Source organism: Aspergillus sclerotioniger (assembly GCF_003184525.1).
Source record: "Aspergillus sclerotioniger CBS 115572 chromosome Unknown BO94scaffold_14, whole genome shotgun sequence".
In the NCBI taxonomy this organism is placed as follows: Eukaryota; Fungi; Ascomycota; class Eurotiomycetes; order Eurotiales; family Aspergillaceae; genus Aspergillus; species Aspergillus sclerotioniger.
In genome coordinates, this window is record NW_020291004.1 from 587,689 (window position 1) to 613,726 (window position 26,038).

The 26,038-nt window shown below is 50.4% G+C and overlaps 10 protein-coding genes across 10 annotated transcripts; 3 read left to right on the forward strand and 7 right to left on the reverse strand.

The window, feature by feature from the left end:
- Positions 1-44: 44 nt before the first annotated feature.
- On the reverse strand, positions 45-822 carry BO94DRAFT_585783 (uncharacterized protein; the record flags this gene model as incomplete). Its single annotated transcript, XM_025615714.1, has 2 exons — positions 45-459; positions 542-822. 2 exons carry the CDS (start codon positions 820-822, stop codon positions 45-47), a joined length of 696 nt encoding a protein of 231 aa, XP_025467438.1.
- A 2,041-nt stretch (positions 823-2,863) lies between these two features.
- On the reverse strand, positions 2,864-4,702 carry BO94DRAFT_585784 (fungal specific transcription factor domain-containing protein; the record flags this gene model as incomplete). Its single annotated transcript, XM_025615715.1, has 3 exons — positions 2,864-3,688; positions 3,734-3,988; positions 4,034-4,702. 3 exons carry the CDS (start codon positions 4,700-4,702, stop codon positions 2,864-2,866), a joined length of 1,749 nt encoding a protein of 582 aa, XP_025467439.1.
- A 421-nt stretch (positions 4,703-5,123) lies between these two features.
- Positions 5,124-6,569, reverse strand: BO94DRAFT_72074 (oxidoreductase). Its single transcript, XM_025617623.1, has one exon. The coding sequence runs from the start codon at positions 6,180-6,182 to the stop codon at positions 5,271-5,273; it is 912 nt and encodes a 303-aa protein (XP_025467440.1). The 5' UTR covers positions 6,183-6,569; the 3' UTR covers positions 5,124-5,270.
- A 50-nt stretch (positions 6,570-6,619) lies between these two features.
- On the forward strand, positions 6,620-8,790 carry BO94DRAFT_517033 (sugar porter family MFS transporter). The gene is made up of 8 exons (XM_025609978.1): positions 6,620-6,692; positions 6,741-6,816; positions 6,866-6,911; positions 6,956-7,466; positions 7,523-7,777; positions 7,821-8,230; positions 8,277-8,346; positions 8,395-8,790. The coding sequence occupies exons 1-8, from the start codon at positions 6,632-6,634 to the stop codon at positions 8,616-8,618; spliced, it is 1,653 nt and encodes a 550-aa protein (XP_025467441.1). The 5' UTR covers positions 6,620-6,631; the 3' UTR covers positions 8,619-8,790.
- A 185-nt stretch (positions 8,791-8,975) lies between these two features.
- Positions 8,976-10,090, forward strand: BO94DRAFT_566078 (putative short-chain dehydrogenase; the record flags this gene model as incomplete). The annotated part of the gene is made up of 5 exons (XM_025614538.1): positions 8,976-9,249; positions 9,316-9,392; positions 9,440-9,523; positions 9,570-9,638; positions 9,690-10,090. Exons 1-5 carry the CDS (start codon positions 9,050-9,052, stop codon positions 10,088-10,090), a joined length of 831 nt encoding a protein of 276 aa, XP_025467442.1. The 5' UTR covers positions 8,976-9,049.
- A 1,108-nt stretch (positions 10,091-11,198) lies between these two features.
- BO94DRAFT_624410 (uncharacterized protein) lies at positions 11,199-12,859 on the forward strand. Its single transcript, XM_025617216.1, has 3 exons — positions 11,199-11,264; positions 11,328-11,410; positions 11,485-12,859. Exons 1-3 carry the CDS (start codon positions 11,257-11,259, stop codon positions 12,492-12,494), a joined length of 1,101 nt encoding a protein of 366 aa, XP_025467443.1. The 5' UTR covers positions 11,199-11,256; the 3' UTR covers positions 12,495-12,859.
- On the reverse strand, positions 12,624-13,402 carry BO94DRAFT_585790 (uncharacterized protein; the record flags this gene model as incomplete). The annotated part of the gene is made up of 3 exons (XM_025615716.1): positions 12,624-12,736; positions 13,054-13,243; positions 13,304-13,402. 3 exons carry the CDS (start codon positions 13,400-13,402, stop codon positions 12,624-12,626), a joined length of 402 nt encoding a protein of 133 aa, XP_025467444.1.
- Positions 13,403-15,147: 1,745 nt separating this feature from the next.
- BO94DRAFT_72221 (Hpt domain-containing protein) lies at positions 15,148-16,193 on the reverse strand. Its single transcript, XM_025617624.1, has 2 exons — positions 15,750-16,193; positions 15,148-15,697 (listed from the first exon to the last, which is right to left on the reverse strand). The coding sequence occupies exons 1-2, from the start codon at positions 16,019-16,021 to the stop codon at positions 15,430-15,432; spliced, it is 540 nt and encodes a 179-aa protein (XP_025467445.1). The 5' UTR covers positions 16,022-16,193; the 3' UTR covers positions 15,148-15,429.
- A 5,456-nt stretch (positions 16,194-21,649) lies between these two features.
- BO94DRAFT_575316 (uncharacterized protein) lies at positions 21,650-23,044 on the reverse strand. The gene is made up of 2 exons (XM_025615070.1): positions 22,488-23,044; positions 21,650-22,462 (listed from the first exon to the last, which is right to left on the reverse strand). The coding sequence occupies exons 1-2, from the start codon at positions 23,035-23,037 to the stop codon at positions 21,699-21,701; spliced, it is 1,314 nt and encodes a 437-aa protein (XP_025467446.1). The 5' UTR covers positions 23,038-23,044; the 3' UTR covers positions 21,650-21,698.
- Positions 23,045-24,515: 1,471 nt separating this feature from the next.
- On the reverse strand, positions 24,516-25,382 carry BO94DRAFT_585793 (uncharacterized protein; the record flags this gene model as incomplete). The annotated part of the gene is made up of 3 exons (XM_025615717.1): positions 24,516-24,924; positions 24,963-25,021; positions 25,074-25,382. 3 exons carry the CDS (start codon positions 25,380-25,382, stop codon positions 24,516-24,518), a joined length of 777 nt encoding a protein of 258 aa, XP_025467447.1.
- Between the last annotated feature and the right edge of the window lie 656 nt (positions 25,383-26,038).

Genomic DNA, 26,038 nt, shown 5'->3' on the forward strand with positions numbered 1-26,038 from the left:
ATCAACTATTCCTTAGAGAATATACCACGACGTAACCTCCCAACTCAAGGGAACCCCCCACCGCCCATAATCCCTGCACGTACGAAACATCCCCTCAACAACACAATCATTTCATCTCCACAACCCAGCAAAAGCATTCTCATCAACAACCGATTGAACCCCCAAACCACCACCACCACCACCACCACCACCCCCCACCCCGTCCGCAACATCTCCTCCTCATTATACTTCCACCACAACTCCACCCCCACATTATCCCTCACCCACTGCGCATCCTCCGGATGTTCACGCATATACCTGAACTCCTCATCCTCCAGCTCAATATCCCTAGCCAGCTTCAATCTGATAACTTCTCGCTTGGGACGGGTTTCCTCCGTCCGCGGCGGGCGCTGTCCAAACGGAATCCCATTCACCTTGGCTTGGATTAATGGATCTTGATTGAAGAATGGCGCGTATTCTCTATCCCAATAACTATCATTAGTTACCTAGCCCAGCACAACCCAGCCTATCTCCAGAATAGCTGAAAGAGGAAAACGCTTACAAAGTCCGCCCATCCCACACATAAGACAGCACCCGCACCTCAGCATCATCAGGAGCCTGGCCGTAATCGAGAACAAAGAAGCAGGGTTGATCCCTGAGGGCAAAAAAATCATTGTAGGTGGTCCAGCGGTGCTCGGCGGGTGAAAAGTTTCGGTTCCAGTGGTATCGGCAGATGAGGTTGAGCATGAACATGCGTTTGTCGGGGTTGCGGTGGCCCCGGACGAGGTGGGTGAGGGTTTGCACGAGGATTCGGATGGGGGGTTTGATGAAATTGGGTGGCATTTTTTCTTTGATTGGTTAAAGGGGGTTTGGATTTGTGGAGTAGGAAGGAGATGATAATGATGAAGAAGAAGATGATGAAGAAGATGAATGTAAGGGATTAGAAAGGCATGGGGTTTTATAGTGAGATATGTTGAGGATACTCATGTCTATTAAGTGTCACTGAACTGACCCATTACGTAGAGGGTATCCATATCTTTATTTCACTGTGCCTGGATATTCACGTAGAGGTAGTCATGCAGTCACAGAGCAGTCACAGATTAGTATTCACGTATAGATGATTTACGTAAGTTGCGGAGGAATCTGTGAATAGTGGTGTTGGTTCCATCATTCCAGATTAGACTCTCTCATTGAGCTGTCAAGATTTATCTGTTGGAAGGATGAGAATGTGACAGGTTTTATATACCATATCAGAATGTGCTGTTTAGCCTATGTGATCCCACTTCCGACTCACTGTTTACTTCTCTTATAATAGAACAACAAAGCATATAGACTTAAAGTATCTCATCTATACTGTCTACCTTACTGATGAGCTGACCGAAATAAGGAATGAAACCCAAATATCTCCAAGAATCACACCCCATGAGATGACCGTCACTCTCCGTCTGCATAGCATACTTTTTAATAAAGCATAAAAATAGTAGTACTGTCTTTCATATCCCGATTCCCAAAGCCCTAAAAAACTCCCTATGTGAGCCCTTCGTAGATAAGATATTCTGTCTGGTAGCTCTCAAAAAGAATAGGTAGGCAGAGAGTGAAAAGGGTGTGCGGTTAGTGTACCTGATATCCCCAAACAATCGGTACCTAACTCTCGATCAGATACAAAAGCCAACGATATGATAATCACCAACATAGATGACTACCTCATAGCAATAATCCACAAGAGCAGTCCAACCATGTGGTATAGTCCATCCGTTTGAAAATACACCATCTCCTAAATAAATAAGGGTAACGGAGTCGAGTTCTGTCAAAGAACTCAACCTGCCCCTTTCCATGGCAGTTCCTGCATATGCTATAAACGTTCTCCAATGCAAAGAACGAATATACTCCGGTGCCTCTGCACCTTCGGCAAAGTGGGTTTGCAGTTCATTGAGAGAATAGGGCCCGCTGTGAGAACCTCACATCTCCGCCCGTGAATGTAAGCTTATAAGTGGTGCGCATTTTAAGCTACTGAGCTTAGAACTCTCGTCCTTTGCCGGATAACCGAGTTAGTAACTCTGTGCGTACTGGCAAGATCATGACTTGAAGCGCACTAAGTCGGATCCTGACACTTGCTGGTCCTGCTGGACCTAAAGAAGTTCTGTCCCGTACATATCTATATCTGATCAGTATGATTGATGATATCAGGCATCTCAGGCCATGGGGTTCTTACTTTTGATGGGTAGGTAGGAATTGTAGGTAGCGATTGCTTAGCTGCACCGATCCAGGGGATTGAGGGGGTATTTATGTCTATTATCAGGCAGGCAAGATTCGATGCTCACCGGAATCCTCCTACTGCTTGTAGGAAGATGGCGGGAGGCGTCTACAGGAATATGGATGGAAGACAGGAAGTTGGCCATATAGAAGGTACTAAGAACCATGAGATATATTAGCATCTAGGAGTCCACTTATTGGATCTTTATCAAATACAAGTAGTTAATCCCTAGTAATGAATTACGTTTTTATTCAAGGACAGAGAATTCTTTTATCATGTTGATAGGCACGGTATGAAAACGGTAGACGGAATGGGTGCGAGCTATATGGACTTGACATATTCTCCCGTACTCTGGCACTGGTATTTGGTGTGAATATATGGGAAACTTGTCTTATGAGCCGAGTGACTAACAGTTTTAGACCTTGGCTGGTGATGGTGTTGATAACTCTATAAACCCTACTTAGTCCCCAGTAGAGAGTTCACTCTATGAGATAGCGGACGTGGCTGGCATAGGTATGTAAGGAATCTCGCATTGAGTGGCTCAAAGGTCATCAAAGAGTAAACCATTTAGTATAATCTTTACTCTCCAAGGCTCCTATTCATCGTATTCTGAAAGATCACATGGGGACGCTAGTAGTTTGCAGGTGGTGACATAGAAAAAGCTTCGTCCGACTCGGTCAACCCCTCGAGTATATTACCATTCCACCATTCATCTTGGAACAATATCTGCAAAGCAGGATCAGCATCAAAAGGCGGATGCGTATCCATTCTCTCTGAACTGAGCTCTGGGATGTCAACACCAGGTGCCAGCTCGCGAATCTGATCCAACACCCTCAAATATCTTTTCGCCGACGCAACACTCCGACTCAAAGAAGTCAAACACTCGCGAGCCCTAGAAAGCGATATCATCCACAATTCCCGATCCACCATCCCCAAACCATTGGGCAAATTGTTCGAATGTATAGAGTAAAAACTGAGGACGACACTTGCCTGGAACAGGAAATATGTCGCATACCAACCGAGTCCCGGATGAAGACACTCCGGATACTCCAAACAAAAAGTCGTAATATCCTGGATAGTTTCAATAGCTACATAGTTGCACATATCGCGTGCATCCTCAATCTCAGCAGGTAAGCTACACGTTAGACGCCGGGCACCCCACCACAGCATCATCCGGAGATTCTGTTCCTTCCAGAAAACGATTGCGCGTGGGCCTCGGAACCACTCTGGGATGTCGTGGGCTGTGAAATAGAGTGGTAAAGAGAGGCACCATGCTTCGAGTTGGTGGTCGAGGGAGCGAGTGGTCTTAATATCGAAGACTGCTCCTTGGGGAGCGGAAATGACGGTCGTGTAGATACTGTTTCCGATGGAGGCTAATTGGGCCTGCGCAATGATGGCGGAATATCCGGTTGGGTGATCCGTAGGCGGAGGAAGGTTAGAGGATAGGATACATGTCTGGGCTCATTAATTTATGTTCGCCAATGCATCTATAGGACTTACCGAATCGTCTATATTCCGGGGTAGTCGGGTTTCGATAAAATTAGACCCCATGACGGAACGGCCGATAGTCAGGCTGAACGCACTATCGAAACAGTAGACAATCCACCACAAGGCTCGTCGGCGTTCGTGGAACAATAACTCGCTCTTCCCTGGGGGTAACTCGCGATATAGACCCAGGCCAAGGGCCATTCGATAGGCGATACCAATGAGATTGGACCCGGTGTTGGGACGATCTTGCTTCAGAAGATAGTTGCCCTGCTTCAGGTCAGTATTTTGTCTTTGATGATATGGAGGACTAACCATCAGCAAAAACACCTGAACAGTCGAAAGACTGCCAGACTCTAGCATTTGCAAGGACATGCGTGAACGCGCCGCGTGATAGTATACACACTGCTTGGACGCCGACGAATGACCCAGAATCCAATTTCCGATTGCCAGAACAACATAGAAAATAGCATGCCAATTGGAGTGTGGCGGAATCTGATGGCGGTCTTGATACTTTTGTCGGAATGTGCGCTCATGTACAACCGGGTACGATGGATTATAGCAGGTAAAGTACGCATCAAGCAAGCCGTCTAGGATGGTCGTGTTGGTCAGATGGCCAGAACACCAGAAATCTTGGGTAGGCGAGGGCGAGGCCTCTCGCGAACTGATAGAGCCCGGATTCTCGAAAAGTAATCCGGGGACAGTTCGAAGAATGGTTGAATTGGCACTATTTCCTGGACTACTATCGGGTTGTTTTTTCGGCGCTGTTTCTGCCTTATCAGGATAGCCCACTTCGGTGCTCGCAGGCAAAGACGCCATGCCATCCAAGCCTGCTGATGAGTCTAGGCTCCATTCGAACGCATCACGCTCTTTGTCCCGGAAGGCATCGGACGGGAGGGCCAGGACATCCTCGATATCAATGTCGGGATTGAGTCTCTGGACCAGGGTGGTGAGACGCGCATAGCGACCTTCAATCTGATCCATTTTTCTAGCATTGATGGAAAGACGTCCGAATGATAGTTGCAACTCGTGTCAGAGATGTGCGTGGTGGGGCGGCCAAAGACGCAGACTCTGTTGAGCAGAACTTGCAGAGCGCGTCCCGGAGCACTGTCGAGCGGTGCTAGAGTAGCAGCCACACGATTTCCCGGCTTACCGCTCATCTGTCTCTATGGCTCCTCTGTCATCTGTAGCTCATTCACCCGGCATTCTGCGTAATGACATCGGTTAGCAGTGTCGTCACTAGAGCTTGAAGACATACTGCCCGAAACTCGGGGGTTTGCTGGGGAAGGCTTGGGCATGATGAAGGTTTTGTGGTAGATGAAGCTGGCAAGCTAGATGAATAGGCAATCTGTAGGTGGGAGAGTGGGAGAGTGGAGAGTGGGAGTGGGAGACTAGAAGAGGATTGATACTGGCATGAAGAGATGAGAGATGAAGAGGTAGACTAGTGGAGTGGCAGCAGGGAGAGGGACCGGGAGGCGCTAAGCGCTCCCCTTCTCCAGGAGCCCTCCGATTGATTGATTGATTCTATGGTTTCAGCAGCATACTACTCAAATCAAAGCACAAGACCTCCCCCATCCACAACAAGATCCGTCCCATTAATATAAGTCGCCGCACTGCTCACCAACAACACCACCGCGCCCGTCAGCTCCGACGGAGCACCCATTCTTCCACTGGGGTTACGTGCCGCCCACACCCTCCGGTGTTCAGCAATCCCATCACCCTCATTCAAGATCGTATCCATATACCCAGGACTGATACTATTCGTCCGGATGCCATACCGCGCCCATTCGGCAGCCAGACAGTTCTTCAGCATCAGCACCCCGGCCTTGCTCACATTGTATGCGGCCTGGGGCTGGGGATAATTGACCCGGTGTGCAGAGATGGAGGCAATGAAGGTGATGGAGCCGCCAGTGCCCTGCGCCACCATGTGTCGGGCCGCAGCCTGAGCGCAGATGAACGATCCCGTGGTATTCACATCAATCACCTTCCGCCACTGTCCAACCGGCATTTCCAGCGTCTCCACACAGCCCACAATCCCGACAAAGCAGACCAAGGCATCGATTGATCCGAGCATCCGAGTGGTGGTCTCCATTGCAGCTTCCACGGCCACTTCATCAGTCACATCGACTTGCATCGTGGCAATTTGAGCGTGGGGGAATTTCTTTTGCAACTCCTTGATTTTCGTCTGTGCGTTTGTCGGGTTCGCATCGAATATCATGAGTCCGTTCAAACCGTGCTCGAGCAGGGCTTCGCAGGATTGTAACCCCAGAGTGCCAGCTCCGCCGGTAACGACTGCGTTGCCTTGCACGGTAAATCTCTTCTGTGCGCCCTTTGTTGCATCGTTCTCCAGGCTGGGCTGGGGTGGGGGAGTCATGGAGGAAAGGCTGCCATCGCTGAACACCATACTAGGAACGACTCGAGCGGCGAGGGCTTCACGGCCCGGTAACTCGGCGGAGGGGGCCATATTGTAACGTTACTCGTGAAAATAATAGAAATGTCTGTATAATGACAAGCAGAGAAGAATCCCAAGAGCTTTATATGGGCCAATCCGATGGATTCCCTTTTCTGTTTTGGTCTTCGTACGTATTCTAGAGTTCCGGATGACTTCATTCGCGTTGCAAGGCCGGGGCACTGTCCGCCGAGTGTATCTCCTTGTCTCCGATCAGGCAACCGTCGGCACACAGACCCCCGTCATCTAGACAGCCCCAGACTTGGCCTCACGTCCCGAAGCCCCAGACCCCAGACTCCATCCCCGGGTAATGGCACCGGCTCAAAGTAGACGGATGTCTACTATGTGTGGACGATTTTCATATATTTACCCTCGGGCATCCGCCTGCCATTGCAGGCATTGCTCATAGCACTTTTCGTTGCACTCGTTGTTTACCCTGCCTGATTCGATATTGTCCTTCAACCATGGTTGCCATTAGCAATAGTGCTTCGGCTCCGGGATTAGAGACCTCTTATGGTCCAGCCGGTAGGCCAGCCTCGGGTTTCCGTTTGGTCATGCTGACGAATCATCTAGGATACAAGGGCCTCGTGGACAACCCATTCTTACTGTTCCTGTCATTATTTGCGAGCATTGGAGGTGTCCTATTCGGGTATGTATCATGCGTTGTTCGACTCCGTGGCAGAGTTAACGTGGCGCAGCTATGATCAAGGAGTCATCAGTGGGGTTCTGGTGATGACCAGCTTTGTCAGTTCTTCTTCAATAACTCGATAACCCGCTAATCCGCGCAGGACAAAGAGTTTCCCTCGTTGGCCAACAACTCGACGCTCCAAGGTTGGATGGTCTCTGTCCTCACCTTGGGTGCTATGTTTGGCGCCCTTGCCAACGGTCCCATTGCCGATAGTCTCTCCCGGCGCTGGTCCATCCTCCTAGCCAATAACATTTTCCTCATCGGGTCGATTTTGCAAGCGGCTTCGGTCAATGTACCCATGATCTTCATTGCTCGGTTCATTGCTGGTTTAGCAATCGGTCAGCTTTCCATGGTAGTACCCCTCTATATCAGCGAACTGGCGCCGCCAAATCTTCGAGGTGGACTCGTGGCTCTGCAGCAATTCGGAATCACTGCCGGAATAATGGTAGCGTTTTGGCTGAATTTTGGAACCCAGCATATCGGGGGAACCGGGAATGGGCAGTCGCCCGCTGCATGGCGGCTGCCGCTGGCGCTGCAATGCCTCTTTTCCTTGGTCCTTGCTGTCGGTACCTTTTTTCTGCCTTATACGCCCCGCTGGCTGATGATGAAAGGTAGGTCGAAAGGTGGGTAGTGGGTAGTTGAGCAACCAAGGACTAACCGGGTACAGATCGTGAGGACGAAGCATTTTCAACGTTGTCCCGTCTTCGTCGGGTCCCTAGAAGTGATAGCCGTATCAAGAATGAGGTGCTTGAAATCAAGGTATCGGTACTGTTTGACAAAGCCACTACCGCTGCCATGTTTCCGGGCGTCTCCTCTCCTATCCGTCTGAGCTTTGAGAGATACAAATCCTTGTTTGTCCTTCGTCATCTCAATCGCCGGCTTCTGATTGCCTGCGCGCTCCAGTTGATTCAACAGTTTACAGGTGAGCCTCCAGCCTCATCTGGATGAACCGGCTGACCTAGCAGGTATCAACGCAATCATTTACTATGCACCACAGATCTTCGAGGACATTGGCCTTTCCGGCAGCTCGGTGGACCTCCTGGCCACAGGGGTCATTGGGATTCTCAACTTCCTGTGTACCATTCCGGCGATCATGTTCATGGATCGCTGGGGTCGCAGAACGGTCCTCATCGTGGGTGCCGTAGGCATGGGTATCTCTCAGCTCATTGTGGCCACTCTCTATGCGGTGTACGAGCACTCCTGGGCTAGCCACCGGGGGGCAGGATGGGCCACTGCTGCCTTTATCTGGGTTTACATCTGTAATTTCGCCTTTAGCATTGGCTGCATCAACTGGGTGATTCCTTCCGAGATATTTCCGCAAGGTGTGCGGTCTCAGGCCGTTGGAATTGCCATTGGCGTGAACTGGTTGAGTAATGTAAGCATCTGAGACGATTGACGGTGCGGTACTCATTGATTACCAGTTTATCGTTGCACTCATTACCCCAAGAATGCTGGATTCCATCACGTTTGGGACATTCTACTTTTTCCTCGGTGAGCCCCACTCCTTTGTCCTGGCATAATGCAGCGCTGATCAGTAAGCATTCTGTGTCTTCCTCATTTTCTGGGTGTATTTCTTTCTTCCAGAAACCAAAGGCGTTTCAATCGAAGAAATGGACAAGATCTTCGGTGGCAACCAGGCTGAACAAGACAGAAATCGGATGTCAAGCATCCGGCATCAGCTTGGGATTAGCAGTGTTGGTGCTGTCAAGGATGATTCCGGTGGCTATGTTGAAGAGGTCGAGCACCATGACTGGACGGTGTAGAACGCCAAAGACGCAGGCAGTTGGTCAAGGATGGTCGTACGGTTAGAGATCCGCAAAGTGCTACAGAGTCGTGAATATTCTGCGGTGGCCGCAACGAAACAATAAGCCGACGTCCAGTGATTGGTTGACCCATGTACATACCAGATGCATTATTTCCTCGCAGCTGCCCGATGGATGGTCATTTTTCCCGAGTAATTCCTAGTGAATAAGCGTCCTCGCCCACAATTAGTCTCTCGGGCTTGATGATGCAGAAGTGGGCAGTCGGCCCGCAGAGGCCCGACTGGCCACCGAACGGCACAATGACCGATCGGCAGACAGAGAGCCGGTCTATTCAGTCCTCACTCTTGCTCTGTCCCTATCCAACAAGTTATAAATACCTGTTGGGAAACCTCATTGGAAACACCAAGATAACCAATACAATCGTTCTCAAGATGTCTATGACCGTATCTGATTGCACGCAAGTCCGGGCGGGATTTCCCCGTCCTTTCCCGGACACACCCTCCAATGTGTTGGAACAATTCAAGATGTCGGGCAAGGTGGCGGTTGTGACCGGGGCGGCGGATGGCATTGGCCATGCTGTTTCAGAGGCTCTGGCAGAGGCTGGTGCTAATGTGGCTATGTGGTATAACTCGTGAGTCCATCTCCCCCTTGCAAGCGGCATTGCAGTCAGCTCAGCTGTATATTAACCGGATTGGAGAAATGATGTCGCCATCCAAAAGGCCGAACTGCTGGCCCAGGCCCACAGTATCAAGGCCGTGCCATATAAAGTTGACAGTCAGTTGAATCGTCCCTATGCGAGCCCCAGCTAACCCGACCATCAGTCTCCGACTCTGAGCAAGTGAAGAAAGCCATTGAAGACGTCGTTCGCGATTTCGGACGGATCGACGTCCTCATCGCCAACGCAGGTAAATACAATCCCTTCGCATCCAAACCAGCACCTAACAGCGACAGGAATGGCAATTTCCAAACCAATCCTAGAGCAAAAGCTAGAAGAATACCAGAAACAGATGTCCGTCAACGGTAAGAACCACTCAACATTCTACTCCATTCCCAGTTACTAAATCCATACAGTCGACGGCGTCGTCTTCTGTGCCAAATACGCCGGCGAGGTCTTCAAGCGTCAAGGCAGCGGAAACCTCATCATCACATCCAGTATGAGTGCACACATTGTCAACGTTCCCACCGATCAACCAGTGTACAATGCAACCAAGGCTTTCGTGACCCATTTTGGAAAGTCGCTGGCTCGTGAGTGGCGGGAATTTGCTCGAGTCAATATTGTCTCCCCGGGGTTCTTTGATACTAAGATGGGTGCGAGCCCGCTGGCGGTGAATGAGGCCTATCGGATGGCGGCGCTTGGGCGCCAGGGTCATACTAAGGAGATCAAGGGGCTGTATCTGTACCTTGCTAGTGATGCTTCCACTTATACGACGGGAAGTGATGTGATTATTGATGGGGGGTATACTCTTCCTTGATGGTTTATAGATCAAGTGGAATGGAAGTGATTCTATAAGAAGCTGGTCAGATTTCTGTCTTTAGTTACTTAAGCGTGAGACAACATACCTAGATGATGGCCATGTCGAGTTCAGATAGACTAGCCAGCAAGAACTAATGATCTAAAAGAGAAGCAATGCCATGAGTAAGGGATCTGACGTGTAAACACCAGCTTCACAGAGCCAAGTGACCGCACCTGAGCACGACGTCATCATTGACATATCATCAAATAATAGTAGTAACTCTGTTGGATTCATAACAACCCAAATCGTGAAACAGTAGTACCTTCGAATACTCGATGTACTCTCAACACCAAAGCGACGCATCTCAGTGATGTGAAAAGAACAGGCTCCGCGGAGACCAAGCCCAAGCCGTTCCGTTCCAATCAGGTGACCCCACACCAATCCCAACCTGTTGCGTATAGATACGCCATAATACCAAGTAGCCATCCCCATATATAATTTCCCCAATGACGCCAACAACAACATCACCACCTTAAAACGTCCCAACTATAGTCCATCAATTGCCATGCCACAGCCACCCGCGTTCCCCACACCACACCACACCACGACCCGCTGACTCATCATGACGTATTCCCATCCAAGCTTCCAAGGCACCTTACTTTCTCTCTTTCTCTCTTTTGATAATCTCAGGGGAATAATAACTTCATAGACACTTACATACTAATAAATCCTCTCAGAAGCAACTTCAAAACTCATAATCACCACATCTTCACATTCACATCAGCATCCCAATTGACTACACCAAATATACATGTCCCCCGCACGAACCCCCCAATGACGTGACCGCAATGCGGTCCATTCTATGTCGTGTTCCCGTTGCAATTCCGCCTTTGCGATGGAATAGCCCAAGGTTAGCCCCTCTGGGTGTTATATCAGGGAGAATGTCAAGCGGGGGATATACTACCCCCACGAGCGGGGTATATATGCCGTTGGATCGGAGGTGGTTTCGGGCGAGGGGTGGAGGAAGGTGGGAGAAGAATAATAACCAGAGCAAGACTAGGGAGCAGTTGGAGAGGTTGAGGTTGAGGGAGAGGACGGGGGAGGGAGAGAAGGCGGATGGGGAGGGTGTAGATGGGGAGAAGGGGCAGGGAAAGGGACAGGGAGAAAGGGGGTTGGAGGATGCGATGACCAAGGGTGAGTTGTTGGATCTAGATTTCCAAGTGTTTGGTTTGGATGGGATAGTCAACTGACTGGGGATAGGAAAACTATTGACAACACCGTCACGGCTATTCAAATTACTCATTCCATTGTCAACGGGGTATCATCAGGAACATAAGGGTATGCACATCATTCCATAATCATCTACATGAGTACATGGATGAGTATATATTAACGGTGATGGCTAAACCCAGACATCGAACCCATCGCCATCCTTGTCCACCCTCAACAGCCCCTGTCCCACCTGGAACGCCTAATCCAATCCGAAGTCCCCCCCATCAAGACCTCCGACAACCAGACGCGCTCCCCAACCGTGTCCTTCATCGCGCTCCAAATTGAAGACCACCCAATCCGGCCCCGAAAAGCCGTCTACGAAGGCACGGGGGCCGAAGTGCACCAACTGGACGAACTCGGCCGCATCGACGACGGCAAAGGCAAACGCGCTCCCACCGAAGACGACACCTACACGTACCTACGGCGCACCTCACCCAGCAAAGACAACAATCGCATGGAGCAACGCTTCGTGCGCTGGTCCCAATCCACCGAAATCGGGGATTTCATCCGGGACGCCGCGCGCGCACGAGAATTCATTGTCTGTGTTGAAGGCGCACCAGCAGGCCTGCACCAGATCCGGGTAGCGGTGCCGTCATTCGACGAGCGGACGCATTTCCTGCGAATGCGATTACGGAAAATCTCCGGACGAATTCAGGGCATCGCGGAGATTAAGCACGAGTGTGATGCGTTGGCGCACCGGGGGGCGCAGCGCGTGGCGGTCGGCGGGTTTGGGATCCTGGCGATGTGGTGGTACCTGGTGTACAGGTTGACGTTTGAGACGGAGTTGGGCTGGGATACAATGGAGCCGGTGACGTATCTGGCCAGTTTGTCGACGCTGATGGGTGGGTATCTGTGGTTTTTATACCATAATCGGGAGATTTCGTATCGGTCAGCGTTGGACTTTACCATTAATGCGCGGCAGAAGAAGCTGTATCAGGCCAAAGGGGTCGATTTGCATCTGTGGGAGTCGTTGATTGATGAGGGGAATACCTTGCGCAAAGAGATTAAGAGTATTGCGGCCGAGTATGATGTGGAATGGGATGAGATGCAGGATGAACGGGATGAACGGGTTACGGAGGCGTTGAAGCAGGAACGGACGCAGAAGAATGGATCCAAGAGGGATAGAGATGAGGATGAGGGAGATGATTAGTACTACTACACTTATCAAGACATCGCCAGCCAAGCCACGTCACGCCACGCCACTGCCACTGCCACTATCAGTATCACAACACAACACAGCATCACAACATCACCAAAGATCAGAACATCAGCATCAAGTTTATCCATTTCGAACCGGATCATAATACTCCTTCTTCCCACTTCCACTTCCACTCCCACTCGCACTACCATTCCCATCCCCTTGTCTCAACGACGTCTGCGGCGACTTGGACCCTATAGCATATAGCAAGTTAGTTAGACCTGTACAGCATACCACTACCACAACCACAACCATCCATCTATCCTCCTTCTCCTCCTCTTCTTCCTCCTCCACAACCCCCAACCCCCTCCATCCCCTAAACCTAACCAAAGAAAACAAACAAAAATGTATACATACCCTCCTCCCCCACCCCCCACCACTCCCACTTCCCCCAATCCCAACCCCATTCCCCTCCTCCTATTCCTATTATTCCTCACATCCCTGGACCGAAAAACACTATAGAGCAACCACCCCGCAACCCAATTCGGGGCATACTCGCCAGTCGTCTGACCCCTCGCAAACAACGGCCGGGTGAGGGGACCCGCATTACGCGCAATCTCTGTGATGGCCCAGCGTTGACGATCCGGCCGGATATGGTGCCAGAAGTAAGGGGGTTTTGTGGATGGTTGTTCGTGGAGGATGCTCTCTAGGAGGTTGGTGGGGGATTCGTTGAGGTGGTTGTAGGTGGATATTGCTTCGTCCTGGTTTTTAAGTCTTAGGGTTTGGGGATGGGGATGGGGATGGGGATGGGGAGGACGTACTCGCATTGCGCGGTAGTATTGTTCGTGTTGGGGGTCGTGGGTGGAGAGGCCGAGGGCGGCCATGAATTCTTCTTTGGAGGCGCGGGGGGAGACGGGCATTCTTTTTTTCTTTTTTTTATTCTTTCTTTCTTGATTCTTTTTTGTATTCTCTGGATATGTGCGTGTGGGTGGCTTGTGGTAGTAGGGGTTAGGTGAAGATAGATAGATAGATAGTATTGATTGAGGTGGATTGGAATGTATAGTACGATATGAAAGAAGCAGGCAGTAGCGGTATATATGTCTACATCACGCCATCCGAAGGGATTCAGGGGATGTTCTCATCGCCGTTCAAATGCCAGTCGTACAGCCGAACAAGGGCTTGATGATGTGGATGGCAGTGCTTGTTCCGTCGGATCAACAAACCTCTGGGGATGGAGACTGCAGATGAGATGGTAGCCGAAGAATAAGGGATATTTTGGATCCAGTCTGATTGGACGGCCTCGCTGAATTGTGCAGGATATTGTATTGCGTGTAGACCTGCTGCCTCGGGCAACCCACGGCTGCACAGCCGTTGCCGGTCACGGAATCAATCCGTGATACTAGAACCCCCTCTCTCCATGTCATCAGATCCACTGCACGCAAGGTGCGTAAACGAATGCACTCCCACTGTCCCACTCGTGCTGATGGGTGCATGTAGGTAGCCGTTGTTGGGACGTCCCCGATCTCCGTGAATAACTCATGGTCTGATCACCCCCCTCTCCCCCCAAGTATACGCAGACATAGTCTGTCTGTCTGACCAAGCGAATAGGGGCGCCTGGGTCATGATATCTGATGGTTGAGTCGAGCATAGGCACGGAATGCAGCCGGGCAGACAATGTAACCCGTTGCATTGTCAGTCCCGGTCCGGGTGAGTGAGTGAGTCGTACACACGACATAATTTGGGAGCGGAGAAGCTGAATGGAATTGTTTTCCTGCCGGTTTACCCCCCAGGATGAGGGCATGAATCCCATATCATCCCCCATCATCCACTCCCAACCGTCTGCCGTGCGACAAAACTACCCCCTCCCACCAGAATCCAAGCAGGCCGACTTCAATCACCACCTCATGGGGGCGTGGCTAACCCTACCCTGGCTGGGGACGTCCCCGCCAACGGATAGCAAACGCCCCGGTCTGAATTGCAAGGCCCCGTGTCGATCCTTTCCCCAGCCCGTCCTTTCCCTCATTCAAGGGAATTATATCAAGCCGGCTGGTCCGCCGACTGTTTGCCAGCTTCGAGCACCCTCTGCGCAAGTGCCGGTCGTTTGTAAAAATAGAAAAAAATAAAAAAAAAAAATAAAAAAAAAATAAAAAAGAAGAAGAAAGAAAACAAACCAAAAAGACTCGGATGTCGCCGCGATCCAACAAGAAGGTCGACACTCGTGGATCCCGAAGGCACGGCCACCTCCACGGCCACCTCATCTCCCGACGTTGCTCAGCCTGGACCTTGTGTAAAGGTGCAAGTGAGGCAATGGTTGTACATACTCCAATATGTCTGACAATCCATGGCGGAACTCCGTCTCGCAGCCCGCAAACTGCGCCCAGCATCTGCCCAGCATCTGCCCAGTTCGTCCCGACCCGATAAAAGTCGACTCAACTACCACCTACTACATTTTATGGTCTAGGGAGGAGCCTGACAAGGGGTGAGTCGAGAATCGACCCCAGCAACTCCATCCCGTCGGCTCAGCTTCACACGCCCGGCCCCTGCCCGGCGACGACTACCCGATCATGCCACAAGGCAGTGTGCATGCGACATCCGTCAAGGGGTGCCTCACAACTAGGCTGGCCAAGGCAGGGAGACAAGAATCATATCATCTACCTCTGTCTGTTTCTTCATATTCCCTTGGTTCATAGTTCATACAGGTCTAGGAACAAACACCCCCCGCCAAGATAAGGGGCAAGGAACCCAACCTCCCCCTGCGGCATGTTGTCTCCCCTTTCATCTGTCCACAGTCTTAAGAATAGCTGGTGGTGATTGCTGTCACTTCGTGATTTCGATTGCATTGGTCTTGGGCGGAGCGTGTGGCCTCGCCCTCAGCGTATATTCAGTTAACTGACAGAGAACCCTCGCCTGCATCTACCTTGCCCTTTTGTTTCTGTTCATCCTAAATTCAAGAAGAGGACGCGGGTTCGCCATAGTACTTGCGCAGGAATGCCTCTACTTCTTTGTAGTCCACTTTGACCTGCGTCAGGGTCTTCTCGATGCGCGACAGGGAGGTCTTCTTGTCCGGTTCGTCAGTCGAGCCGGTCTCGTCCTTGCCGGCGCCGTAGTGCTGAATCTTCTCGCATGCATCTTTGACCTTGATAAGTCCAAGAGTGGCTGACGATCCTTTCAGGTAGTGTCCCAAAGAAGACAGTTCATTCAGCTCTTCCTCTTTTCTAAAGACCGGTTAGCGCGGAGCTGGTGGCAAGACTTCCGGAGACCACTTACAGAGCCTTCTCCATCTTCTCGAATGTGCTCTCTGCCTGGTCAAAGAAGCCGTACACAATGCCCTTGCTGAAGTCGTTGTCCCCCTCGTCATCCATTTCGAGAATCTGCTCGAATGTGGTCTGATCGATGCTTTCACTCATCTCCGCCAGTGTGGACGGGATCGGCTTGGTCTCCTTAGGCTTCGGGACGTCAGCGTCAACCTTGGCATCAGCGGACGGCACCGCGACACGTACAGGCTCCTCCACAGTCTTCGTGGTGGTGGTAGGTGCCATGACGATGTGATACGGTCTGTTTCTCGGGTCTTGTGAGAGGTTTCAAGGGTCGTTCGATGTAGAAGCAAATGCTCGAGACCACCAGAAGTCAATAGCTCTTGACTAGCTGCAATTCGGACTCTGTGGGTCAATCTAGCCGGTTATTCTCCGGGTTTCAAGCCGTAAACCAGCGAGCACGGTATACTGAGAATTACACGAAACGAATCTGCAGACCAATCCCATGTCAGCTGGTGAACACGAATCGCACGACGTTACAGCTGCTCGACTCGATCGCGGTGTTGCCCTACGCAATAGGGGTATTACGAGGGTCATGCAGTCCAGCCCAGGACAAAGACAGAAGATCAAGAGCTATACAGCAAGGGAATAATAATGCAGACACACACAGAGCTGAAGAGAATGTTCGTCTCTGGTATGGTTGCTTTGTGAGAGAACAGAAAAGGTGGATGAGGGGAAGGGAAGGAGAGCATGTTTGCGGGGGAAAGGGGGGATAGAAGAGGGAGCAAAAGAAACACACAAGAGATCTAGCTATGCGAGGCTGAGGGTGAGATGAGGCTGTTCAACCAGAGACTTCCTGCCACCAGGGGATGGGGTATCAGTGGGAATTCGTGAGGCTGGGAGGGGGGAAAGAAGAAAAGGCGCGGACGAGGCAGCGGGGAGAAGGGAAGCACAGATATCCCTTCAACCACCGCACACCAGATGGATCCACATGGGACGAGCAAAGGAACAGCTGTCTGGATCAGGAGGAGACGAGGGGGAGGGGCAGTGATTGTCCGAGGGAGCAGCACTAAACAACAAGCAGCACAAGGGGGCATTCTCCCACCTGGAACCCGTTCCGTCCACCACAGCAGAGCTGAAACCGCCTGGGTATATGAACAAAGTATGGCAGCTCGGCGGGAGTGGAAATCGCCAAATTAAACTTAGATTAACGGCACCCGACGATAAGGCGACTGGGAAGGCTGAGAGGTGTGAGGATGAGGCGAGTGGATGCCAAAGGATAATTCCCGATTAGGTCAAGTGACTAAAATTAAAGACGATGGAGGCGTGCGAAGCCAGAAAAAGTTGGAAGTGGAAGAGTGGAAGAGGAGGTAAAAGTGGGAGTGGGAAGTGGGAGGAGGAATGGAGAGGAGAGGAGAGGAGAGGAGAGGAGGAGGAAAGAGGATGAGGTAAAAGGAAAGGAAATGACGATGCTGATGGCCTTGTGTGTGTGTGAACTTCTCCCTCCTTTCCTTTTCGGCCCTTTTTTCTTTTTTCCCTCTCCCTTTTTTTATTTAATTTTTATCTTCTTTTTCGCGCTCGATTTTTTTTTATTAATTATTTTTTCCTGGCTAGGCGCGCGCCGTCAAGAGGAACCAGAAAGTGGAGGGGAACGAAAAGAGGAGGAGGGGAGGAAGTGGGCTGGATGGGCGGGCAGCCGATAAACAGATAGGTACTGTACCTTACTACCTACTTACTCACTATTACTTGGGTCGTAAAGTAAAATGGATGTACTAGTAGTAGTAGTAGTAAGTAGGTAGGTAGGAAGAAGGTAGTAGATAAATAGATAGGTACGCTTGGTTCGGTGCTGGATCAGTCCCGCCAATCCCCTTTGCAACAATGAGGGGCAGTGAATGGGATCAGAAAAGTGACCTCACCGCGCCTGTCCCTCCTTTCAGTCACCGTCGGGGTAGAATTATGATTAGGATTTTAAGCGCTATTTCGGGATGAATAATACGGTGGGCCAATCTTTCTGGGACGAACCGAGGGGTCAAAGAAGAATAACAATAATGATAATAAAAATAAAAATAATAGTAATAATAATATTGCAGTCAATTGCCTCAAGTGACAGGCCAATATTCATGAAAGGCGGTCAGATCATTGGACACCGGCACGGTGGGCTGCAGCAGTCATAGTACAGCCCGGAGGCACGGAAGAAATTGATGGGAGCCACAGCCTGGCCTCGGGAAAGCTTACAAACCGTCGTGGTGGGGAAGAACAATTTTATTGCAGAGCAGCGATGATCAGTCAGTCGCCAGCAGAAAGCGCAGGAAGAAAAAGGGAACAAAAAAAAGGAGTGCGGGACTGCCAGCATTTTAAGCAACCATGGCGGCATCCTCTGGCGTCATTCTTCGCTGGTTGATCTCCGTCCCAAATTCCCCTATTTAAGCCGCATGAGAGACGTCGCCCATGTCGCGATGGAGGACATTTCATTTTTGACATCTCTCCGGTCACAAGTTTGCGCTTCCCAGAGCCGAGCCGACTGCGCGTTCTCGCCTGGGACGAAAACTCGCTGGGGAAAAAAGCCTCAAAATATCCAGGTCAAACATCCCACCAGTGCGAGGGCCGCTGATTGGCCTGTTCCATGTGGAGAAGGCGACACCAGAGAAAAAGGGTTAAAATGGAAATGGGCAAACACCCCATGCAGAATGCCATCCTCTTTTCACCGGGTTGAACAGTACTGCAACATCTGCGCGGGTTGACGATCTGGTCGGCTGTCTCTTCGCCAGAAGGATTTCCGCATGCTGGTCCTGTCGCGTATCTTACAACTTTCCTTACACAGTACACAGGATCCATTGTACCGTCGCCCTATTCTCGGGCCAAAAAGGGAGCCAATCCTACCTCCACCCTGGATGATGCACGCTGAGATCATAGGACCACAACTGACGTAGGGTGTCCGCCCTCGAATTTAATCAGTCGGCCAGGCGTCGATCCCCACCACCACCACCGTCAGTCTCTGAGCCGTCAACCGACATGGCCATCACCAGTTGCACGTGGAAAGAGAACTCGTTTCTTCGGTGTGCCTTTCCTGGTCGAGGGAATTGTCTAGAAGGTCAATGGTGCCTTGGGAACAAACGGCGATGTCAGGTGGAATGAGAGGCAGTCGCACTGGGGTCCTTTGCGTGGATGGAGGCAGTCATGCAGCCATGCATTCCACCAATCTCACCGGGAACATGACGATTTCACTTGACAAATCGTGCACAAACCAGCCACCAGGTTGTCGCGTCGGAGCCGAATCTGGACCCTGTTCACTCACCTGCTACAGCATGCCCAAAAAAAGAGGGTTCTGGCCCCTTCAGGGGTCAGCCGAATTAGCTGTACCAGACATGCCAGCTGCAAACACAGGCAATTGGCGTTCGAAAAACCAGACGACAACGAAATCCTTTCAACTCCGTGATCCGTGACCCGTCCTCCGTTGCGGGGTGCCATGAGCTAGGACGAGAAGGGAGAAACCGTAGAAAAACTCGAGATCGGATCCCACTCGTAGGCGTTGATGCCATCGAGGACCCCGTTGAATCTTAACACTTTTTTGGCCAACGTTAGGCCAAATTTCGGGAGATGATCAGTCAACCTTATTGAGTCTATATAGTCTGCGTCGGGGGGGGGGGATCTATTGAAGGCGCATCGTCATGGGGGGGGGGGGTTCCTGTTCTCTGGCCGGGCGTGAAGGCGACGCGATCCATCAACGAAGTTGAGGAGGTCTTTTCGGGTCTGGCTGGGGGGCTGAGCCTATCAGAGGCTGGGCCGTATTGCCGGTGACATCATACTGGGGCTGTGGTGCTGCCAATCATGGCCGCCGCTGACGTTGGCGGGGACTTTGCCAAGAGACCCAAACTAAGCTTGGGCCGCCTTCCAGACACTTCGGCGCACGGTGGGCAATCGCTCCTTCCCTCGCCGTTGCGGTTGGCGTCCTTTGCCGGAGAAACTTGAAGACCGCTCAATCAGTATCAGTATCAGTATCAGTATCAGTCACGGTCACAGTCACAGTCAGTAAGATCTTACTGTAATAATCTCTCCCAATGGGGCTGGCCGCGGAGTTCTCCAGCAGGCATCTATCTAGGCAACTCACCCACGCGATCGATACATACTGTAGGGCCAGCCATGCCGGGGAAGCAACGCTGGTTTCCCCTGTCTCAGCGCCATCCCTGTTCCGGCCGATTCTCGCCGTCTGTCTTCCGCCGGTCGATCCACTCCTCCCGATGAGGAAGTTCTTGGGCCTCCATCGGCGTAACCTATCATGATCATCATCCCATGCTGCCACCGACCGACTCCCTGCACCTGCAAACTCAACGCTGCTTCTCGAAGGAATCCATCTCGGAGTGGGTCGGTCGTCTGCGGTCATCAACTTCTGGTGATGTTCTGTGACTGTATATCAGGCACCGCTGGCCATCACGATCATCACAGCATGGTCTGGCAAGACGATGTATGACTCGTCCCAACACTCCTCCACTTCAGCTGAGCATTGACACCCATTCACTTGAGATATCAGGCATACAGTTCATCTGCCGGAGCCCAAATCAGACGGAACCCTTGCCAGCGTGTGATCAGTATACATCGACCTACAGGACTAGTCGGGTATCCCACGAGCCATGACATCAGCCCGCATGACAGGGAACTCTGCTCGTCCCGATGTCGTACCGTCAGGTTGGCCTCAGGTGGACCAGTCCACTACTGTCCGGGTAATATCCGCCAGGGTAGGCTCGATACTGTCCGTCCAGCATCGATAGCCTCCATCTTACGATAGTCGCACTTACACTACACCATCCTCATCGGGTAAGGAGAGGCTACTAGAGCAATTCCAATGTCAGCACCCAACCATTGGTCTAGCCGAGGGTCTCCAATGGATTGATAGCGGGATTAAGGTAGACATTGTCTCGGCCAGTTGCATCATACCCTAATCTAGCTACCCTATACCGCTTCGATGATATACTTCCTAAGTAACTAGGTACCTGGATTAGTCACCTTGGTGGCGCTTAGCTAACTCGATTATCAATGGTCTGATCCCCAACCTCTACCCAGGATGAAAACCATATGGTCACGAGAACGCACATAGGTGAGACATCATTCTGAGAACGGGTCCGAAATGCAAGGCTCCCTTGCCATGCGGCAGTAGTTAGCGATGGAGCAAGCCTACAATGCACCATCAAGTATCCGCCATTCGCTGGATTGTTTCGCCGGGAGCAGCTAAACTAGACGCCTCGGGAATTCTGCATTCTGATCGTTTCAGATCTACCTCGCCTAAAGCCGACGCCAGTGGCGACCTTTGCTTATCGATAATACGATGTGTTAAGGTTTCATGAAGATAACAGAGCTGCATCTACTATGTATTATTTCGGCATCGATGGATATCAGGACTGTTCATTTCTTGGTCCAACCTATAAGTGATTGACTTATACCATGTCGACCAACCCAATTGGGAAAGAGTAATCCTTGATATATCCTCAAAGTAGATCCCGAGGAAGCAGAACCAAATCCCGGATTATGGTGGTCTTCACCATCGCAGCGCCAAGGGACAACTAACGTGGCAGCATTTAGATAATGCTAGGAACCAAGCTCATATCAACCTATTCTGGAATTTGAGCACAGATTCGTTGGTTCACTTATTTCCGTTCCCCACTCCGGACATACAACGTTGTATGAGGACTAATATCAGGCTTGGCATCATCATTCCAAAAGCCACTGGTTGTGAATCTCCACTATCAGCGACGGGAAACTGTTGGAGAACTATCCACCATTCCAGTCACTCCTGTGGGCCCGAGATATCTCTTCTGGTCTAGCTGGGAGCTTTTGACAGAAACATAACTAAACTAACTCAATTTCATCGACACTGATAACCCCATTACCTGGCGAAAAGAGTAAGAATAACCTGATCATCCTAGCATAAAATAGTACATGAACTACAGCCATTTGACTAGTGTCGCGCCTAAACAGAGGTGAGCCTTTCGACTATTGTGTCTTTCAATTTCCCAGTGCCCCAATTTAGGACCCTCGAAATCTTGGAAACGAAATCGAACGCACTGTACGCATGTGTTGTCCGCCAAACGCCAACATTAGCCATGCAATAATTTTGCTCGTCCACATCCCAGAAATGTGCCCATAGCACACATATGGGCCCTTCTATAGCTGTGGAAAAGGTAAGCAGCGTAACATCCGAACCCACCGCATTCAGCGACGGTGTCTCACTTGCCAGGAAAACCTTATTTAGGATGTTGATCGCTGAGGCACCGCCTACGGCGGCCTGATTTTGGGCCTGGTAAAGGTTACCACCGGTGGCACCTGATTTGGCCTCGATGAGAAGAAACGGAAACCGTAAACCTAACGGAGTCACCCCAGGGTCACTAATGAGTAAGCCAGTCTCCTGGAGATCATTCAAGAAAAAGTCTGCACCATCCCTGTGAGTGGAGCGCAATGCAAGTGCGAACGCCTGGTCTGAAAGCCCTACTGATATGTCGGGACGAGGGTTTTTCAATGACAATGGGCCCAAAAGTAACTGGCTCGCAGACGTAGATTCCTGGGATCTACCTAACAGCGGTGAATCAGCCAACTGTGTGGAGGGTGCTGGCGCTTCTGGGCCCGCGGGTACATGAGAATCTTCTGATGTTTTGTCTCTCATCTGGTCGCGCTGTCGCTTCTGCGGAATTGAAATGAACGGTTGACGCACTTCAGGTTTAAGATCGGGTCGCCAATCTAGAGGTATGCTGTGTCAGCTCACCGAAAACCTGGGGGGTTTTCATATTGGAGTCTATACCCCTGTTTCTAGCAACCATTACATCTGTGGACTTCATCTCTTTCAGGATCTCATAAATTAGGTCCGTCCATTCGGTTGCTCCGGCTTGCGCTGCGGTCAAGTCCATGGACTCGCGTTGGAGCTTCGATGCTAGATTGTTGATTGTGGCCAAGGTCGCCGGAGGTGTTTCTTCCAGAGTAAAGTCAATGTGGCTCTGTACCTGTCGAGGATCGGTCACGTCGACATGTATCCCTGCACGGAATAGCGTCCGTGCACGGTATGCAGAATCGCTTGGATTCCGTGGGCTAGAGGAGCTAGATTGCTTGGTTGATACTGACGTTAGAGAAGGAGGTGGTGAAACTGTCCGAAGGCCCTGTGGCCCTATACCGACAGGCTGCGTCATACTGGAGGAATTATTGAGTTCGGCCTCTAGTTGTAAGAGATATTCCTGTTTTAAGGGGACGACTGGAAGTGATGAAGACTGCGATGTCTTCATGTCCCTGGGATGGCATTCAGACCCCGCCTTTCGCTCCATGTTGGATAGGAGTGACTGGGTAGGTCTGCATAATGTACAAGAAAGAGTACACACAACACTTCTCCGGAAGGAAGGCGGAGATCACATGAGGACCACTAATTCAAGCCAATCAGAGTAATAGTTTATACAGTGGGAGTGACTAGCTACTTCCAGTGCATCAATAGAACCACGACCTTAGGCCTGGAGCAATTCCCCACTCGAAGCAATTCAATCAGCTACCTAGAATGATTACCTTAATCTCCAGTACTACTAAGAATTAAGACCACTAGGTTGAGGAAGGGAGCTCCTACAGGAACACCAATCCCATGTTTAGCTTGCTAGTGGTTCACTAGAAAGTCTCCTTGGGATGTCATAAACAGTGCAGTAAGACTACTTATCTTTATAAATGCTCAGGACAAGACCCTTCGTGAGATGCTTCATGGGCCTTTTGAGTAATCGGACTCTATGAGGTCTCTGTTCTTCTTTGATTTATTCACATGTTTTGACTAAGGGCGTGCATCTATTGTTCAATATGATTTACGCGGCGGATATTTAGCTGTGAAGCTTTTCTGGAACCGCACAATGTCCACTCTATTTTGTATAGATTCCAATTATACAAAAGCAGCAAAACCCCACAGCCTATGATCTCCACCACAGCCACAGTAGTCCCAATGTTTGATGCATCTCAGGGATTGATATTCAGTTGTAAAGGAGCATCGTCGAGGAAAACAAAATCCGCGTTCGTGGTCGATAATAGTGCTCAACAAAGATATTGATGAAAGGAAAAAAGGATGGTAGAAAGCGGTCACATCACTTGCTCGGTTTAAGGGGAATTGGTGGTGGTGTCTGGCGATGATACCTGTATATATTCTTCTGTTTCCGACTCATATTGGATGTTTGTTTGATGGGTACTTCCTCGGGTGGAATCAGAAGAATATGTTTCGTCGGATCACATGGTTTCTCTGATAGGACATGGAAGCAAGGGAATTTCAATGTTCTGATTGCTATTAGGTTTGTTAAGCAGCGAGCTTAGATGTTGTACCATCTTACTACTTCAAATCATATATATTGGAGGTGGTCGGGAGCCAGGAGGCTGCAAGGCCAACCAGACAATACAAGATACCGGTCCGTGTATAGGCCTGCTTTAGCAATCGGAGTCTTGCAACTCATGAAAGGAAAGCTCCCGATATTCGAAGGTACCGTGGGGGAGTTTCTGTAGTATACTACCTTTTCCGTTCCACGGCCACATAACCAGGAACTGCCTCTAATTGCAGGTGCGCTGTATGGAAAATCCCAGGGGTTAATGCCGTAGCATATGCAGCCTTCTTCGTTCCATACTCAGCTGGCTAGAGCTGGCTACAAGTGACTACAGGTCATGTACAATGTTTCTTCAAGTAAGGATGATCATAATGTCAAATTCACTTTAGCTTAGCTACATTCTGACCATTAATTGTACTCGTATCTCGAGAAGATAGTTAGAGGATATTCCCTGATTGTCCTTAGAACCCAATCAATCTGTTGCCAGCGAACACATTCTGGGCCTGCAACTGCACCTTTTCGAACCTCATGAAACCACAAGATTCACTCTCCAGGTGATTGAAAAGAGCAGCTAAAGTGACAAATTCCTTCCTGCACCGTCCTTTCACGTTCGGGCAATGGTACAGTTTCTGCTTATGTACGGTCGAGTTGAGATGTTGATTAAGCGCGGTCATAGTGTTGAACCCCCGGTGACAGATATAGCACTCCCAGTAGTAGCCATTGAAAGCATGGTCTGTAGCTGAATATTTGGCGTTATCGTCGTCATGCCATTCGAGCATTTTCTTTGTAAGGACGCCCTGCGTGTCACGGCTGCGGACAAACTTGTAGATGGTTTCGCGGTTCAGCGACGGAGCACGAGGGCAGGATCCCCTTTAAGGTGGTGAGTGACTCCAGTAGCTGTAGCAAACCCGGCCTTGCAGAAGGGGCAGAGGATGTTTTGGCCGCGATGGATCTTGGAGTTGAGGTGCTACAGGTGGGGATGTCAGTCGATAAGGGAGCATCGACGGAAGGGGGCTTACCATCTTCAGACCATTCTCAGTCTGGAATCGCTGGTCACAAGCACGGCAGTAGTTTCGGTAATGTCTCAGTTGCCCCATGTGCTGATCCGCCGAGTCTTGAGTATGGAATCTTTGTCCACAAGTCTCGCAGGGAATCTTGGGTGCGTAGTGTCCGTAGCGGCTCATGTGCCAATCGGCTTCCTCTTCAGAGTTGAAATCCGCATTGCAAGTCTCACATTCAAACACTGGCCAGTGGCCCTTGTCCTTCATGTGCTGACGACAGGTAGACCAGCTATAGAAAGTACGAGTGCAGGTTTCACATTCGTACATGATGGGCAATGGATGGGTGTATTAGCTAGAAGTGGTATGACAGATGGAGAAGAAGGTCAAGACAGAGTTTCAGCTGAGGGGGAGATGGAATTAAAGATGGGGAAGAACCCCTGATATGCACGGAGATAAGCACCTAGTTATCGGCAGGTACCACCGAAGGGATGTGGTAACTCGTCAGAAATTCTTGTCGGCATTAAAGGACGTTAACATTAACTACTAAGGTTGAAGGCCTGATCAATCCATGATACTGCAGTGAAGGTCAAGATTCACATGGAAAAAATAAAGCAAAGTCGGTCTGCATCGGGTGTATCCGATTGGGTTCCTACCAAAGGGGTAGGTCCACAGTAGATCCATCAGCGATAGTACTCGGCATCTACGGCGTCTGAGGCACTCGAGGATATTGGCTCAATGGATATTACTTTGCCCTCTTGATTTTTTCTTTACTTTTTGAAGTCTGTAGAGAGTATGGCTTGGTTGTTGTCCTCTGCTGGGGCCTCTTTCGCTGCCGGGTGCTACTTGAAACGGGGAATCAATTGACAAAAGCAGAAAAGCCTTGGCACCACTACCCTTGCCCGAGTGTCCCAGAATTTATACAGTGAACGTCCGGGTCAAAAGCCATTTTTAAAAGATCATGCCTGTCGGTCATGTGGGGAAGA